This window comes from Centrocercus urophasianus, unplaced genomic scaffold, assembly GCF_019232065.1.
Source record: "Centrocercus urophasianus isolate 14NV4802_14NV808 unplaced genomic scaffold, USGS_Curo_1.0 seq_28, whole genome shotgun sequence".
Lineage (NCBI taxonomy): Eukaryota > Metazoa > Chordata > Aves > Galliformes > Phasianidae > Centrocercus > Centrocercus urophasianus.
In genome coordinates this window covers 9535417-9554559 of record NW_024884844.1, presented here as the reverse complement: position 1 = coordinate 9554559, position 19143 = coordinate 9535417, and the positions used below count along the sequence as shown (strand labels likewise).

General features: G+C 39.4%; 1 protein-coding gene and 1 long non-coding RNA gene across 2 annotated transcripts in view; one reads left to right on the top strand and one right to left on the bottom strand.

Moving 5' to 3' along the window:
• Positions 1 to 19143, top strand: part of LOC122164880 (von Willebrand factor D and EGF domain-containing protein-like) — a 165864-nt gene that overhangs the window by 46887 nt on the left and 99834 nt on the right. The window contains exons 4-8 of the mRNA XM_042827324.1: positions 77 to 303; positions 6994 to 7083; positions 8524 to 8659; positions 12107 to 12324; positions 15020 to 15093. Coding sequence (XP_042683258.1) covers positions 77 to 303; positions 6994 to 7083; positions 8524 to 8659; positions 12107 to 12324; positions 15020 to 15093 — 745 coding nt within the window. The remainder of the gene's footprint in view (positions 1 to 76; positions 304 to 6993; positions 7084 to 8523; positions 8660 to 12106; positions 12325 to 15019; positions 15094 to 19143) is intronic.
• On the bottom strand, positions 285 to 17353 carry LOC122164881. Its single transcript, XR_006170333.1, has 5 exons — positions 17270 to 17353; positions 11728 to 11864; positions 9590 to 9819; positions 3537 to 3682; positions 285 to 405 (listed from the first exon to the last, which is right to left on the bottom strand). It is a non-coding gene; the product is annotated as an uncharacterized LOC122164881 (long non-coding RNA).

Sequence of the window (19143 nt, the reverse complement as noted above, 5' to 3'; positions counted from 1 at the left end):
TTGAGTGAGTGATTCTAATATTAAAAATGTTTAATATTATTATTATTATCCTGAATCCTTCTGCTTTGCCTTTCAGAAAAACTCCCAAGCCTGACTTTACAGCCAGTGATAACTTCTGAGCTCGTGCGAGGTCGCGCCCACCTGAAATGCGCCTACAGCTCACCCAGCTGGGGGCTGAGCTACACGGTGCTCTGGTCACGTCTGGTCGCCCCGGGCAAACAGGAGCAGATCCATCAGGACACCACCCTGCAGACGTGTTCCTACCTGGAGATAAGCAGCAGACATCTCCAGCTGGGAGACACAGTAATGCAGCAACGCGTGGTCCGGCACTCTGCAGGGTCAAATCCCATCTGAAAGCCCCTCTGGGTGTATTCTAGGGCTGCTCCTCGCTCGTTACATTCACATCTAAAGTGAAAAAAAATATATCAGAATGAAAGCTTGATTTCAAACAGGCTTATATAATTTTTGCCAGATTTAGGACACGTCATATTTCTTCGGATTGCATGGTGTTTGTTGAAGCTGTCCATTTTACTGTTTTCTAATGGTAGCCTTACACATCCATTACAGCCTGAACACCATAAAGCTGGTACAAGTAATAGAAACATGTGCCTGAGACAGTTCTATCTTAGTGTTTGTTGTACTGTGCAGCAGCAAGAATCTGCACTAGACACAGATGCAGTTACATGCACTCAGTAATTTTTATACTCGTGGACCAGAGACACAATAGCATCTTTTCACAGAAGAGAAAGACAGTACATTTTAAAATAGAGGTTTATTTTTATGATCTTTTTCATGGTGTTCTGCCTCTCTGATTCCAAATTTGTGGTTCAATAGTATGCTGAGAGATAGAATTCATTACAAAACAATCTTTAAGAAGTGTATTTGATGGCTTACATGGCAACACAGATCTAGCGTCAACAACAACAACAAAGCTGAAGCCAATACAAGATGTGGAAAAAATTGACTTGTGTATGAATTCACGGCCTTTCATGGTACTAAAAAAGACTTTAAAAGTTAAATTAGGTTCATAACTTTTACAGGCAGAGAGCCATTAGTGATGCTACAATGAACTGAAAGAATAAACAGGGATAATGGCCGTGTGTTAAAAGTAGGTTGGAAATAGTCTTGACATTTCACAGCTCCTCTTTGATATAGTTAACGAATAAGCTTTTTGCAGTTCTTGAAGAGATGAATCATTTATAACCATGGCACAATCTAGATAGGTTTTTCTCTTATTCCTCCTCATAATTATGCCTCCTGAGTTCGGAATCTGACGGATGCAGCCTTCACTTATATTACAACACAGGGCAAAAAATTATGCCAGTTTTCAAGACAAGTTTGTGTTACAAAGAGATATTTTCATCAAAGCAATCTCACGTGTAATCACTTCAAATCTAGATTTAACAATCCGGAGGGATTCAGAGAAAATATAGTTTTACTAACTAGTTTCATCACCAAATCCTTATAAGATCATTTTTATTATATTAAGTTTTCTGTAAGCCCTTCTTGTCCTCTCCTGAAAGCCACACGTTTAATTTAGTTTGATGGTTTGGTTTGATGAGGCTAAAATGTTCCTTTTTTTAGTTATTCTTTTTAAACAAAATTTGCAGCCTTTTTGATTAATTACAATTAGCCATAAATCATCACTGTTGAAAGCCAAACAACAAAGCCCCAGCTGAAGCTGGGAATTCAGTTTTAGATAGTAGGGATTTTAGAAAAGTACATATTTACCATCCCACCCAGAATTTCTGATAACAGTCAGAAAGGGCTGGATGCTCCTTTCACTTCCAGAGGTGTAAACCTGAAGCATCTCCATAACTACTGATAGGGCCACCATGAAGGAATGGTAATGCCACAAATAGGGAGATGCAGACCTCGAAAACTAAACTTTGCTGCTCAGATGTGGTTTGGGCCCAGGATGTTGCAGACAACATGTAAGTGGAAGGATTTTTCCCTTTTTTTTTTTTAAATTACTTTTGCAATGATTTATATTCAAGCTATAGTTTATCTATCAGAAAGTCCCCAGGTAATGGGTTAATCATATATTATCAATATATTTTAATACTCAGTCAAACCTTAAGAAGAGTAGAGATTTACCAGCCAACATTTCTGAATTTGCATTGACTAAACAGCCAGTTGTTTTTTAATAGCTGTCAGGTGTGCATTTCTCCTCCATCTTTTGGCTCCAGTTTTGTTATTTCAGACAGTAATGTTGGCAGCATAACGTTCATGAAACTATTGCTGCTTTAAATAAATCTATAACACGCCGCTGTTTCTATTTGGGCACTGAAAGAAGCCTACTCCATGTGATACAAAAATCCTGGCATTCTGAAGCCTTATTTATGCGATGGTGAGAGAGGTCATTTAATTCCTTGAGGCGTAGCCATCTATAAATTATAGCGGCACACTGTGAGTAATGAGTTGTGCTAAGGAAGGTGTTTAGAAGAAAACTGTGCAATTTTGCTCAGCGCAGCAATCTCAAAGTTCACACAATGAGGAGCAATTTTCACCATACATAAACTGTCATATAGTCATTAAGGTTGGAAAGACCTCTAAGATCGCCTAGTCCAACTACTGATCCATCCCCAAAATGACTACTAATCATGCCCCTCAGAGACACACCAACAGGTTTCTCGAAAACCTCCAGAGATGGCAATAAACTATGATAGTCATTGCAAAAAAAAAAAAAAAAAAAAAAAAGTGTTTTACTTAAATATTTGCTTAAACAGACTGGGCATTTTGTAGGACACTGCAATACATCAAAAACGTGCAACACATCAAAAATCCAGCCAGAAGACCATAAATGAGTACCTTGATGTAGAACAGAACTAATTTTCACACTCGAGAAAAAAAGGAGTGAATTTTCCCAGTGCTTAAATATGAAACCGATCCCAGCCATTGGACATAGCACAGCAACAGAAATAGGAAAAACTACCTTTTTGTAGGTTACACCTCCTCTTAAAATTTACTTCTGAATCTTCAGGCAGAGAGTGAAGAGCATTTCCACAGAAACAGAGCTCCAGGTGGGCTTGGAATGAGGGTAAAGCAGTGACAAGCAGAGCTTCTAAGGAGCTATCTCACTGCTCCCCTTGGAATACTTACCTTCAGCTCTGCTCCTCCTTTCTCCTCTTACTGGCTTTGAAGCACAGCTGCTCCCCGTAGAACCACTCATCCAGCCCTGGCCCATTGGCGTTAAATTGAGCAGAATAGGACATTTGGAGGCCTTTCAAGCCATCACCAGACACCCTTTCACCTGTCAAGATCAATTTCCTGCCAATCCTTCTCTTGCAAGCCATCAGTGTGCATGAGAGGCTCTATCTTGCTGCCCCTTGACTGCCTTTTGACATGGGCTGTGCAGCTCCAGTTCTGGAGTTAATAGAGAAAATTGTCTCAGTCTTCCATTCTGGCAGCACACAGACATCCCTGTCCAGTCAATGGGCACAGGTATCCCAAGTGCTCATCCCTCATGTTGAGAAGTGAATTCTCCACAGATGGCCAATGTTAATTACCAACCTGAGCAGCTTCAGTTTCCCCACCTCTCACAAGACTGGCTGTCTGGGTCAGAAACGTGCTTCCATCCACTCCCAGTACTCCAACCTGGCAGCTCTCCTCATTTTGGGGACAAGTGTCACTACCCTGGGAGGAAGCTCTCACTGCATGCTCAAGCTCCCATAGATGATTCCTGCAATGCATTCAGAACTAATTAGAGATGTGGAAAAGAGTGAAAAGTAAGGGTCTTTTTCTTTTTGAAATGAGTAGAAAGGACAAATTTGGAAGAAATTTACACTCAAGAAGCTTTGAAAAAAGTATGATGATGTGCAAGTTATTAAGAGGAAATTTGCTAAAGATGGTGACAGCTTCCAGAATTAAAATACTCTCCCATCATTTCCCAGAGCTACCCGACCTCCACCAAATCAATGGCTGAACTCTGCTTCCCACCGAGTATGCAGCTCACAGGATTCACTGTGAAGTAGGAAGAAACCTGAGTCCACTTAAAGGCATAAACCTGCTCCAAAGCACAGGAAATAAGGCATTTCTTATCTGCTAAGGCATTTTTCTGGCAGGAATTTGTGCCTATAAGTTTTCTGCCCTATAGGAAGATACACAGAGAAGAAGCAGCCCACAGCTGGCAGGGATCAAGTTATCAAGTGCACCCTTAAACTCTGTCCCTTTAAAGGGGATGTTGAAAAAAAATATTATTTGATTTTTTTTTTTTTTAACAGATCTGATGAGTTTGTGGAAAGCTACTGCCTAATATGTCATTGGCCATCAGCATGCAGCTGTCAGTGCTGCTTTTATCTCTTTGTTTTAAAAAAGCAGCATTCGTAGATGGAGAAGGGAAAGAGGAGAAAGAAGAAGTTGATTACTGAGCTGAAGAAAAATGAGTGTTTAGCTGAAGGCAAAAAAAAAAAAACAAAAAACCCTCGCAGTGACTATTATAATAATGATGTGACAAACTGTCAACCCTGTAGCTCCGCAGCCAACGAACACATGGGCTGGTTGAGCACCTCATGAGGTAAAGGCTTTACAAGCAGAGGCGCGACAGAAAGACAGGAATGAAATGTAGCTCGTGATGGGTGTCTGCACACTGAGAGTTGGGTGAGCTCTGCTCACTTCCAGTACGTAGAGCTAGAACGAGCTGACAGTCTAATAATATCTCAGCACATCTTTACGGAGCTATTTTTGATGCAGATTTTTTATCAAACACACCTCTCTTCTACAATGTGAGAATACACAGTATGTGCAGGGAATGGGGCTGGGTCTACCCACTGCCCAGGGGTTTCTGGCAGATGCCCCCCACCAGCACCGCTGTGTGTGAAGCAAGGTCACTCCATTTGAACATTCTGGGTAAAAAGCAGAAAAGCACAAACAGCACAGCAGCTGTAAATACAGCATCTGCAATGCGGGTGTGTCGGATTTGCTTACTGAGTTCTTCTCTCTCTCTTTTTTTAATACAATTTTTATCGTTTTTATTATTATTTTATATTTGCTATTGTTTATGATTACCTGAACGAGAACATTCGTCTTTCTCCTTTGGAGGCAAACTGGTTAACAACATGATATCTAAGGGATTCTAACCTTAAGGCATTTCTGAGACTTACATCACTTTTTTTCCAGCTTGGAGGGGTAACAAAGAGGGATTTTTTCTACAGAAAAGGAAATACTCCAGAGCAGTGGGCAGTCCCTGTCCACAGGATCACAGAATCATCGAATCATTAGAGTTGGAAGGGATCCTTAAAGTGATCTACTTCTACTCCTCTGCAGTGAACAGAGACATCCACAGCTCCATCAGGTGCTCAGAGCCCCATCCAGCCTGACCTTGAGTGCCTCCAGGGATGGGACATCCACCACCTCTCTGGGCAACCTACGCCACTGCCTCACCACCCTTAATATAAAAAACTATTTCCCTATATCCCATCTAAATCTCCCCTCTTTTATTTTGAAACTATTTCCCTTTTTCCTATCACAAGAGACCCTGCTAAAGAGTCTGTCATGTGAATCTGGAAATGTTTTGGCTTTACATTGGTTTTGCTGGCTCCAGCCACGAAAGTAGTGTCTGAGATGGCCAGTGAGAAACATGAAGAGCCTCTGAATCCGTCCAAAGGAGCTCCTCACCACAGAAAGTAAATCACATCAGTCTGCTGCTTCTTCATGGGTCACCCGAGGCTTCAGAGAGACAGCAACTGTAAATATGCCATCTGACCATTTGGTATTGATTTATTGTGACACAAGCTCTTATTCCATTTCCAAGAAAAAAGGTCCCCTAAAAATGAGAGCTACAGTTTCAGAGCTTGCTGTAAGTTTGCTTCAAGGAAAATTTCTGTAGCTTAATCTTATGATCCTAGAAATGATGTTAGCAGTTTGGGTTTTGTAAAAGCAATGAAACATTAAGATGGCAGATGGTGCATGGGCTCAGCAGAGATAAAGGTTGCGTGACTGTGCTAGGAATCAGACATAAATGGCGTGGCACAGCACATTGTGTTTGGTGGGGTTGTTTTTGCTGTTGTTTTGGGGAAATTATTTTATTATTTTTACACTATAAACCTCGTAGGTACATCTGCACCATCTTTTTATTGCAATAAGAAAAAAGCAAATTCTTCTACGAAAGCTGACGTTTTTTCTGAGTCTGGATGACTGTCAAATTAATTTATATTTTAAAAAAACATTTAAAAACAGTGAAGCCTGGAATCCAAGGGATGGAACACCTTCTCTATGAAGACAGCTAGAGAGAGCTGGGGCTGTTCAGCCTGGAGAAGAGAAGGTTATGTGGAGACCAGATAGCAGCCTTTCAGTATCTAAAGGGGGGCTGTAAGAAAGAAGGGGAGAGACTCTTTAGCAGGGTCTGTTGTGATAAGACAAGGGGAAATAGTTTCACACTAAAATGGAAGATTTAGCCTGGATATAAGGAAAGAGTTTCTTGTAATGTGGGTAGTGGAAACAGTGGAATAGGTTGCCCAGAGAAGTAGAGGGTGTCCCATCCCTGGAGACACTCAAGGTCAGGCTGGACGTGGCTCTGAGCACCTGATGGAGCTGTGGGTGTCTCTGTTCATTGCAGAGCAGCAGGACTAGATCACCTTTAAGAAACCCTTCCAACTCAAACAATTCTATGATTCAGTGATCAAGGGCCAATGTCCTAAACTTGACCATAACACCCACAAACAGTGCAACTTCCCCTAATTAAAATGAGTTAATATTAAAACCCTAACGAGGTGCTTGGATAACTGAAAAAGAAATTGTATTTTAATATTTAGTGTTATTAATTCTTGAGATGGAAGCTATGTTTCTTTACTTGTTATAGACATCAAAAAATCTTTCAGATCTCAAAGCTTATGCATAAATATTTTCAACACCTAAGCCTCCAAAATCTTTTTCAATGGTAAAAAAAAAAAAAGAAAAAAGAAGCTCTACAACCCAGATGAACAAGAATATACATAGTTATATTATTTTCATTCAACAAAAGCAAATACTTTTGACACTGTTTGTTTAATGCAGGTCTTCTGCACTGTGACTGCGTTTGCAAGGGACACTCCTGAGCAGCGGTCATTGCCTGAGCAGAGCAAAGGTTTCTACGCTGGGATTAAGGTAATGCCATTGGCCATGGTTCACTGATTTCTCCAGGATACCTCTGGGTAATATTCATATAGTATCTGAGATACTCTGGAAAACAAGGCACAGAAACATAGGCCATAACCAATGTTGCTTTTAGGTTCACTTTGAGAAAAAGTCGTAATAAACTGTGGGACTTTCAGAAGATTTGCAACTGGAGCACTCATCAGAGAAGCATGCAGGCGTTGACACTAATGCAGCACAGAGAATGTGCACAACTACATCTGCTAGTAAACATGCCCCAAAGTACTCTGTGGTTATGTATAAATGGAAGCTACACCTACAAATTGCAGAATTTTATTCCAACTACATCGAACCAAAATGAATAAATATTTGACATTTTATCTACTGCCCCCTTACGGCCAGGCACTACAAAGAACATACTGCTGAGGGTAAGTCACAGTCAGTACAAGGTCTGGGTCTGATCCTGTCCAAGGATGGGACTGTCAGTCTGGCAATCCTGGAGATTCGGATATTTGAATATTCCAGAAATGAGATCTGGAAAATCTGAAAGCCTGTTCTGTGTAATGCTGGAAGAACAGTTAAGGGCTGTGAGGCACAGGTTGCCTAGAGAGGTGGTGGATACCCTGTCCTTGGAGACGTTCAAAGTCAGGCTGGACAGGGCTCTGAGCACCTGATGGAGCTGTAGGTGTCCCTGTTCATGGCAGGGGACCTGGATCAGATGGCGTTTGGAAGTCCCTTCCAACTCAAACTATTCTGTGATTCTTTAATTCTATAAACAGTAGCAAGTTTTCTTGTCAATATCCAAATTTCACAGGGAATGGGAATCCTCATTTCTGCCTGGGCCCAAGTACTGCATCTGCTCCTGCCCCAGGAGAACAGACATGCAGGAACCACCCAGCCTGAGCTCCCTGAAGCTGCAGTACATTATGTATGGAGAAATCCTTCTTCCTCCATAGCAGGGAAGAGGAATTGGGTGAAAAATGCACTCACTTTGCACTTGGAACAGAGTACAAATACAGAGTGCATAATCAAGAGGTAATGCTGCACTTCAGGCTATGAATACTGCAGGTATTTCTCTCAGTGCACAGCAGTAGGAGCTCCTGTCAACTAAGGATGTTAAACATGAACAAATTCTATGGTAGTGCACTATTTTCAATCTTAATAAAACCCTGTTTTGAAATGAGGAAATGAGAAATAATTACACACTATATATGATAAGCAGAAAGATATATGTTTTTTTTAAATTCAAAGAGTATTAAAACATTTTAACAACAGTTTTACCTTTGGAAAGTTGAAGATGGTTATTTTGAAGATTATTGTTATTATGGAGATTATTGTTATTTTAAAAGCAATTATCTTGACCCATGATCAGAAACGTTCGAAATTTCAAAAATATCCATATTACCTTGTTAATCTGTCAAGATGATCTAAAAACGATTTTCTTATTTTCAGTTTTTACCAGAATCATTACAAATTGCAGAAGATGGCAAGGAGCACATTTTGACCATCCTGAGCACTGTGCCCATTACCTGTGCTGGGCATAACGATTCATGTAAAATCACGTTACGGCTCAGTACTGAGGATCTGGGTGAGTCTTATGAATCAATGTGATTACTTTATTTCCTGCATTTCTGTTACAACGAAACCTAACAGAAATTATAAGGCTTTAATAACTAGGAAGGGCAGAGGCCGTAAAATCGACAGAATCAGACAACTATTTGCAAGATAAAATAGATGATGATATCACTCAGGCTTTTGTCATCAGAAATATCTGAGTAGTAACAGTATGAACAACAGTCTGCTGAGATTTATGGGTGAAATAACTGTGAATAGAAGAACTTTTTAAAATTCTAAAAGTATAATATTCCATTTTAAGTTTTTGTAGAAGCAATGGTCTCAGCTAAAAAAAAAATCATCAATTATCAATAAGAAGTTCACCTGCAGATTTATTACTCACTAAATGTGTACTGAAGTCTTTTTTCTTTCTTCTTCTGGATTATATTTGCTGTCTGTCTCAATATAGAAGAAAAAATCATTCTTATGATAATATATTACTCTCTTTCTAAAGGTATTTTTTTATTTAGAAACATTGACAATGCCATTTAGAAAATCCTCTTGCACTTTTAAATGGTATATGCTTTCCGACGTTAATCTGGTGGAATATCATGCTTAACCAAGGGGAACATTTTAACTTGCCATTTGCACTAAGTAAAACACCCAGCCATTTTTCTAACAAGGTATTTATTTTTCTTCCAAAGGTGGTTCAACAGAAAAATGTTTAGAAAGAGGATTAAAGTATAAAAACCTGATTTAAAAACAAAAAAAATAACAACTTGCCAAAGAGTGGATATTATTCCCTTTCTGAATTCCTGTCCTTTCTTTCCCAACCTTAGCCAAATACACAGGCAAAAAAAAAAAAAAAAGAAAAAAAAAAAAGAAAAGAAAGAAAGAAAGAAAGAAAAGAAAAAGAAATTATTCAAATGATATCATAACAGAACGATCTTAAACTGAATAGTACCTTATGGTTCCTGCAGCTGTGTTGGCTCTCATACATGAAGTACTTTGCGTTTCTTCATGGCTCAGTGCTGCTCCCTTCCCCATATTGCTCTTGGCTTACAGTCTATGCCAGTCCACCATGCAAACATTTGCTGAGCTCATGGGAACAGATTTTCTATGATATGGAGTTAGCTGAGAATGCAGGCTGCTGTGTGGTGGGATAGCCCTGAGAACTCCAAGCAACAATCACACCTACAGGGATCAAATGAGAATTAGTCACTTAAACAATAAAGGTAATTTCTGAGTACAGCAGATTGGACTGAGGTTGATCCCTTGCCACAGTCTTTTCCAGTCTTACAGTATGCATTTCATTGAGAGAAAGAGGTGAGGCAGGATCTGCAGAAGCAGATTTTCAGGTTGTCAGTGGGCATGATGTGTTGCTGCCAAGACATGCCAGGATAGAGAGACAACTCAACCAATTAAATAATCTCTGCAGGAGCTAGTCACTAAAGAGGCAAATTTCCATCAGTTTAATCAACACATTTCTGTAGCTTAAACTAATGACCAACTCTAACCTCTCATTACTCCACCCTGAGGATGCTTCTACGCTTCACACTTAAGCTGGTGTTTAATGGTATATCTGCATGTACTTAAGGATGAATACGTATTACTGGGTGCATGCACAATCACAGGTTTTGTTATCTGTTGGGTCCATTTGTATATCTGAAAGAATGCTGTGGGCTTTTGAAAAGCATAACATGTTGGACACGGTGTTATAAATTGGAAATAAAAACAATTTCAGTTGAGATTCATTTGTACTGAGTAAATTAACACAGAATCTCCTTGTCTGACTGAATCCATCTAACAACACCATTCTGTTAATTATGTAGGGAATAAGTGATAAGAAAGCTAATTACAAGCACGGAAATATCTCTCCAAGTTCAGACAATATCATAATGAATACCAAGACACAGCAGATCAACTGGAGTTCAGCCTCTGTTAAGTTTATCACTGCTATTTTGACAAGATGATTTTCTTTGATTTTAAACTTTTGTTCTGGGTTGTAAGCAGAGCTCATAAGGTAATAAGTAATGGCAATAACTATTCCTTATAGAAATCTCCAATTTAATTGAATCAAGAACCTTGAAAATGAGCCAGGATTTTTCTATAAGATGTAAGGCATCCTTTAAGGATTGGGAATAAGAGATAATATGCTATTAATGGTTGCAGGCTTTTAGTTCAGATCCTGTAGACCTCTACAGGGTTAATTTCAATTAGGCTTTATGGTTCATTTCCATAAGGAATGAAATGTTGACTATTTGATCTTATTAGATATACCATCCTAATGTACTTGAATGCCACCTCCTATAAATTATTAAGCAATTCAACAAATTGGAAAAATCATATGGAAATCATTTATTTTCATATCAGATTCATTCCATTGCCACAATTTCTATAACTGTTCTTATCTGCTGATAATTATTGGTCTGGAACAGAAAAGTAAATGCTCAACACAAATGTTGGCTGCCCTGAAATCAGTAGTGGGATTCTGGTAGGCTGGAAAGGTGGCTATTTCTTTCTTTACCCACCAGAGAATTCATAGTTGGATGACTTCCTGATGATCAGATAGACATCATCCAAAATATAGACCGTGCTATCATAATTCAGTGCTCATAAATAATAATAACAAAGTCATTGAAAGAAAAAACTTTTCTTTTGTCCTTTCCCTGGGACCTTAGCATGGAGGATCAAGACTCAAGGGAAATGGACACTACCAGCCCTGCTGCTAGAAGAGGTTCCTTTGGGAAAAATACAGCGTGCAAAGCTGTGTGAATGATTTGAATTGCCATCCCCATATTTTTTAGTGTCCATCGCTTTACCAGCATCACAGATACTTAAATAGCTAGTATCACCATAACTCATGGCATTTCCATAGATTTTTAGTGAATTTAACCTCATGACCTTGATATTTTACAGATTGGATAGTAAAGCACAATAATCTAACATAACGAAATAAAAGAGAAAATCTGTTACTTATCTAAATGTACTGCACTTATCTTCCTGTGATGAATATAAAGTTCACTAAGAGCTGACTTGAAAACCCTACCTTTCCACATCAAAAATTCTCTATATCTTAAATTAAATAGCTCCAGTTCATACCTTGTTATAATAAAGCGAGTGAAAGATGTTTTCCAGAAGCATAGATTCATCTCTTTCTTTGTCACAAGAACAACTCATCTTCATTTCCGTGTCATGGGTCCTTAAAGATAAGGTTTTCACTCCAGAAATATTAACACCTGTTTAAAGAAAAAAGCATCAATGTGTTTCAGTACGCTGTCTACAGAAAAAAAAAAAAAAAAAAAAAAAAAAAAAGAGTAAAATGTGCTAAGAGTTGCTGGATTGAGTCAATTATAACCGTCTTCGTGAAAAACCCATCTGGTTTCAACACGTGTCTTGGAATGTGAAACATTTGTGTTGGATGGGGATGGGTGACTGTTTGGATACCTCTTGTCAGACTCAGTGCTCATGTTCATTTTAGACAGCCAATTACTGGGGCCCCCAAACACTGTCCTCTCAGCGTGCCAGGTGGATCTGGTGCCGGCGCCCTGCTCACAAGGCAGCTGTGCAGCAGCTGTACTAACAGTGACAGCCGTCACCGACTTCGCTCAGGATGGGAACCGCGTCAGCTACATCAGAGCCGAGCCAGTTGGACACAGAGATGTGCTTTGGAGGGCTCACGCCTCGAAGGATGTAAAGGTGGGGTCCTAAATTAGTTTGAATAATGTGTCAAATTTAAATTGGAGGTGTAGTAGCAGATAAAATGAGGCAATGGTAAACCTTAACCACATAAAAATTTGGGGACCACTGTAAACCAACACAATACAACACAACTTCTATACATGCCGTGAAAACTAACAAGTGAAGCCTTTTGCTTCAATAGATTTAGGTTTCATTATTAGTGAGCTCATCAGTAGGCCAACAGATGAATTATACGTGCAAGCAGACAGTGGTTTGGAGAACAGCTCCCAGAAAAGCAGAGGAAAGGCAGTGCCTTGGAAGTGGAAAGAAGGAAAGGGACTTGGCAGTGCCATGTTCAATTTGTGACCGTGCCAAGAATCACCGTGACACCACACACACAGCCACTCCGTTTCTTCACTCATCCCTGCACAAAATGTCCAAAGGAAGGATAATGGGAATCAATCACAGAGGCAAGGCAGACCGTCCCCACAGGGAGCTTGGCCAAGGAGCGTGACGAGCAGGAGCTGGCTCACTGTCCATGGAGCTGTTCAGAGCCACAGCTGGGAGCTCCGAGAGCCTTAATCCCACGGCCCAGGGGAATGAGAAAGGAGGTAGATTTGACTCAGCTAAAACTCTCAGAGCACTGGCATGTCCAAGCTGGTGCATTTGAAAGAACTGAAAATAAGCCCCCAGTTAAATCTGTAAGTTCACTGCCCTGATTCTGGTGGATTTACTCATGGTAGGATAAGATAATGAGACCAAAGGAATTTTTGTCTTGAAATGTGAAATGCCTTGCATGTGCTTATTCCCTCTTCTCCAGCACAGCCTTTTTTCACACTTTCAAGGATTCTTAGAGCAGAAATTGCAGCTAATTCAATGTAGTGCACTCACATACTCATATTTTTTCTTGTAACTTAAGAATGCTCTCCATTAAAATATGAAAATGCAGCAAATGTGAAATGGAATTAATCAATTTTAATAATAAATTCCATCCATCTCAGTTAAAATTTGATCTATGGATACATAATAAACATAACTTTCCCTTTTCCTCCATTTCCCCACTGCTGCTTTGCACTTAATTAGAGGCATTAATGTAAAATTGTTCCTGCAACACATCAAGGAGAAATCCATACATTAAAATCCACATAGTATTTAGTGCTTCAGACTTTTCAAATATGCTTTGTTTATCTTAAAATGGAATGGAAATGGTGGGCAGAACATCCTGGCAAATTCAGACACTTGGGAAAAGAAAAATGATTTCTTCAGCAAACGAGGCTGCCTGTGACTAAGACTTATATCCTTTGCTGCTACCATGCAAGAAAAAAGCAGAGCAGTGAAGGTTGTGGACATGGAGAAAATGGGAAAATTCAGAGATAATTCTTTACTTCACTCCAGTAAATACAAATGATACAATTGATTTCAGATCAAAAAGCTGTTCAGTCCTTCGTTCCTCCAGACAATCACTTTAATAGTCTGGGATGCCAGACACCTGTGGGTGTCTAAGCAGTGTCTCTGTGTGATGGTTAAGGGACATTTTGAAACACAGATGACGTACTGCCTCAGGTGAGGAGTTTTATCAGCTACTGTGCTTCTATCTTCACCCTTTTATTCATTTATTTAATTTCACCACTGTTCCTAAAAGCTAAATTCTGCTTTATCACTAAAAGGTTGCACAAGGATATAGTGGCCATTCTTCTTACTCGCTCTGCAGACTGTGGCAGTACTAACTGAATTGCGCCTCTGGATTTCTCATGGGCAGTAAGCAAGCAAGCAAGGAATTAACAGCCCTGACCAAGAAATAAGGCTGGCAGGCTGGATATGGGAAAACCATAACACTTCATCACTTCTATCAGTGTGACTGGGAGCTCTTCATACTGCAAATCACTGTATACCCCAGTTCTGCATTTCTGGGAACTGGATAGTAGAGTATATGGCCCTGACAAAGTGCCATCTCCAGTGAATGAGGCAGTGCAGGCCCAGCATGGCCCAAGGTTCAGAGTTGTGACTTCAAAGGGATTTGCCTGATCTCTGTTTTTTATAGACACATCTGCTTCTTGCATGTCACCAGGACTCTTAGGTCTCCTCTGTGGCCCAGTTTATGTCCAAGTTACAATGGGTTTATGCTGCAGATTGTTGTTCTGTTAGATCCTTTCCTCTTTTGTTCAGGTGCCAAATGCCGACAGCTCCACCAGCCTAGTTTGGGCCATCACCACCAGCACCCAATCAATAATGTGCACATCAAATATATAAATCAGCCATTCATGTGCTGCATCAGGAAATTGAAGGTCAAACTAGGGGACAGACAGCGACTATTGCTAAAATATGCTAATGCTACTTAATTACAGCATACCTTCTACCGCACTTCAGGCATTAAAATTAGTGCAATTTAACGAGCACTCTACTCTCTTGATAATGTCATAGAATGATCTACTTCTTCGCAAAAAAAAAAAGTTTATCAGAAAAGCTTCTCTTTTCACCAGCCAGCACACTACGTTGAGTACAATGGGAGCCCTTTGAACTCCCATATTACATGTGACTAAATGCAGTTGCTTGAAAGCGAACCCTATTTTGCACCCACCTGCAATCATGTTTTAGAAGTCAGATTTCAGTTTGTACTTGACACATGAATCTTGCTCCTAATGTTTTGTGAGGAGTGGTAATGAAGAAAAACTGCTGTGTAGACTGTATTCATTACGCATTTCATTTTAACTAGGTCACAGTTCAGGACCTCCCAACAGGGAACTGCTACTCTTTCACTGATCCACACATTATCACGTTTGATGGATGGTGAGTATTCTGCTTTGAAATAATTTGGCTCAATTACTGCAGTTTTCAGTTTCTGGATATAGAATGCATTTGGTTTTGCATTAGAATATCAAAAGAGTGTTGTATTAGTTTGTTTATATAGATTAATGTTGTGCCTCAGTAGTACACATGGTTTCCTTTCAGCTGTTTATATTCTTTTTAACAAAAGAACTGGAATTGGATTAATCTTGAAATTGCAATGGTTTTGAGAATGAATAATTTTTATAAGGCCAAGGTCAGGCTCCAAACTGCTCTTTAAACAAAAGTGTCATTGATGACTTCAGGAGGGTTTCTATTCCAGGTGGCATAGTGTTAGAGGTACCACTGTTTCACTTGGGTGAGCCATTATGTCCCAGTGTTAGGACCACAAGTGGGAACAGCCTGTGTCCTTGGTAGGAATTTAGTAATTCCTGATAAAAATTCCCTCAGTTTAAGGATGTTTTTGTATTTTCCTATCTATTTGGATTACCAAATCTGCAGCTGTACCTCTGCATGGAGTTGACAGTCACAGTCACAATCAGAAAAAAGTAGATAAAAAGGGATGTATTGTCTCAGATAAAAGAAGTTCGGCGAATGTGAGGGGCAGATATCAGGGAAAGTGTGCAAAAAGTTGCAAAAATAGTTTTACTTCCCTCTGTCTTGTCCAGCATCCTCCTGCATAAGCTGCTTGGAGACTTAGTGAACCAAAGGTGGTACCCTGTGTTTTTAAAAATCTGAACCTTAGCTATTCCGTGTAACAGAAAGTTTTTAAAGTTTGCATCTGGCACGTTTGAATCGAAGTTACTAATATTTCAGATCACATTCCATTTTGTCATTCTGCCATTAACCTCCTAATGGCACAGATAATGACTTTATGAGCACAGCGTCCACAGGGGCTCAGCAGGAGTGATATTCTAATTTTGATATTCTAATGTCCCAGTTTCAATCCAGCATGCTCTGGAGGCAGCAGCATGTATTTACCAGAACACGAACTCTAAAATGACGTTAAAACTGAGGAAATCTCTTGATTAAATGAGGACAGTGGCTCCTTTAAAGGCTTACACAATTGCCTCAAAGAAAGATGTTGCCTAAACTGAATAGTCTCAGCCAAGAGATTACTTCTGCACACTTTTCCATTTGCCCTCCTTTGATGCATATCGTCTATAATGTGGTCAAGCTTTTGATTTCTAAACATAAAGAAGCTGAGGAAGAACTAAGAGTGGCACACAGATATCCACATGCTTCTTGGTATCTGCCATTATTTCAACTCTACATATTAAAAAAAAGTTAGAATATTATTTTAGAACTCTCTAAACATTTGTTTTGTAAAATGTTCCCTTCTGATTTAGGGCCAGGACCGGACAGGGACCTAACAAGCCATCATGTTTAGGAAGTCATAAAATTACTTCTTGGCATGGTGGAATGCTCTCAGCCATGTAGAATATTTTCACATAGCTTCCATGGGGAAAAAAAGGTCTAAAGTAATATAGAGAAATTTTATTTGAACAGCTGAGTTTGGAACCCTGTTACTGACAGTACACAGAAATGCTTCCAAGCAATTTACAATTCCATTTGAGCACAGGGAGTTTGGGAGCACCCATCCTTCTGTGGCATCTTGCCTTGAGGTAGCAAAGACCCAGGAACACCTGGCCCTTCAATAACCACACATTTCTTCACTGTGGACATTCATTACTGCTCTGCCCAGAGTAGCTTTAAATGAGCCACCTCAATAACCAGGTTATTTCACAAAGATATATCATTTCTTGATACTCAGCCAAGTTTCTTACCCATCATTTCACAGTCCCATTACTCCTACTTATATTCCCATTTATTACTGTAAATAATATCTGTTTCAATTACTGTAATGATTATGCTACCCTATTAGTTGTCAGTTAAGCAACTTCTCTGTGTGCCTATCCAAAAAAATGTTGTTAGGAACGATTTTAAAACGCTGTATATGGGGTGTGGGGAATGCAATACCTGTATGTGTCAGGGTACAAACTTACAGTTCATAGACAAAGGCTGACACAGAGCTATGGATGTGAAGCATTTCCCTTCGTCATGAGAGAGTATGTAGTGGGAAACTACCAAAACTGCCTCTGAGGTCAATAGCAGAGCAACCAGTAAGCAGTGTAACCTAGGGAAATCACTCCACCTAGCATCCTGTAGGTCAGCTTACCAGCTCTGCTGCTGTGGCAGGATGGCCATCAGTTGCCTCTTTGGCACCTCTTCCATCCTCTCTCTGCGGAGTCCTGGGGAAAACCTGTCATATGGTAAGCAAGAGAATGTATGTAAATAGGGAACACTGCAAAAAGCAAAGCAGTAGAAGTGTTTGTTACTCAGATAGGCAAAACATAAACACATTCCTGCCTTTCATAGGTTTGCTTACCTTTTTTGATTTTTCCACCAAAAGATGGCAAAGAGAAGGGAAGATACACAATGGAGGCAAGCAAGAATGGAAGCAGACAGAAAAATAGAAAAATTCAACCTTTGGGATTCCAAATAATAGTTCATTTTGTAACATCTATAGATATACTTTCAAATGGTTTTTAATTTGACCTACTGAACTCACAGTGCATCTGAGATAGTTTGTTGTTCATTGCATGACTGAAATACCAAACTCACACTTCTAATGACAGCACTTCCCTTTGGTGTGCTTCTGGCTGGTGTGCTTCTGACTGGTATGCTTCTGTAGAAATATTTATCTTGTCATTATTTTACTCCTTTGACCAAAAGAAAAGATGGAAAATTAAGGAAGAATCTGTTGTATTTTTCATGTGAGCACAATCAATTTCTGTATATTGGTGCATCAGTGTGAAACAGCATTAATTATACTAGCTAAAATCCAGAGAGAGCTCTTCCTTTTATAGTAAAGTAACTTCTAAATTAAACAAATGTGAAAGCCTGGTAAAGCAAAAGCATAACCTTCATTATTAGTTATGGCACAGTATAAACATAAAAGCTTTTCCTGACATAAATTGTAGGTTCTTAAATGTAAAGTGAAGTATTAGCTTAAAACTAAATATGGAGAAAATCCTTGTAAGGCAGAATATAAAAAGGGAAATATTCCTCGCAAACTATATATATCATTCACATTATATTGCATCTTACCTTAAAAAAACCAACAACTTTTTAAAAGATTTCTCACACACATAAACCATCCATCAATATTGTAACAGAAAGAATGACACCATTTCCTCATAATGACAAATCCCTGCCTTGTAAGGCTTCATGCTTGTGGCTGGCATTCATTTTTAACAGCATTCATTACAGAAGCCCACAGATAAGTTCTGGTCATGATCAGCCCTCATAGAAGTATTGCTCTTTCTTGGTAGCCTGTAGAAATTGCCCAAGGATCCAATGGCTGCTGAAGATAACTCAACAGTCTCTGAGAACAATGCCACCAGTCTTTACTGATAAGCTCTGGAATCAGAGGACATCCTTCAGCATCAGCCAGTCCTTCCTGGGGTCACAACTAGAGTAAAGTACTTCTTACTTGTAAGGAAAGAGGTAGTCTTGGGGGATGTGTCAACAAATAAACATCAACAAATAAGCAAAACTTTGGAGGAAAAACTTCAGGTGAAGCCCCAGTAACAAGTGAATTCATAATAAAGATAACTCGGTGGCAATAGCATATTGCATTAGTTATTCTACTGCTACTAATAGTAAGGTTCTTGTGTACTTCCTTCTTATCACAAACCAACAGAAACAATTCCTACAGCATCTCACAGACATAACAAAAGACTTAGGAGTACTTTTATTTACTTCCTTGGTTTGAGTGCACAATTTGAGACATGAATTCACCTCAGGGCAGGAACATGATGCACTCTTTGAAAAATACATACGTGAGGAGGGAAGAAGCCACATCCAGTACTTTACTACAAGCAATTAGGGAAGCAGAATGGGAAGTGCACTATGAAAAGTAATTCAGAAACAAGCAATAGTGCCTGGGCACAAAAATATGCATAGCTCCCCTTTTGCAAGACCTCCAATAACTTCATGATTTTAGCTCCACAAATCTGCAATTTGATTTCTCAAATGTTGTCCAAAGAA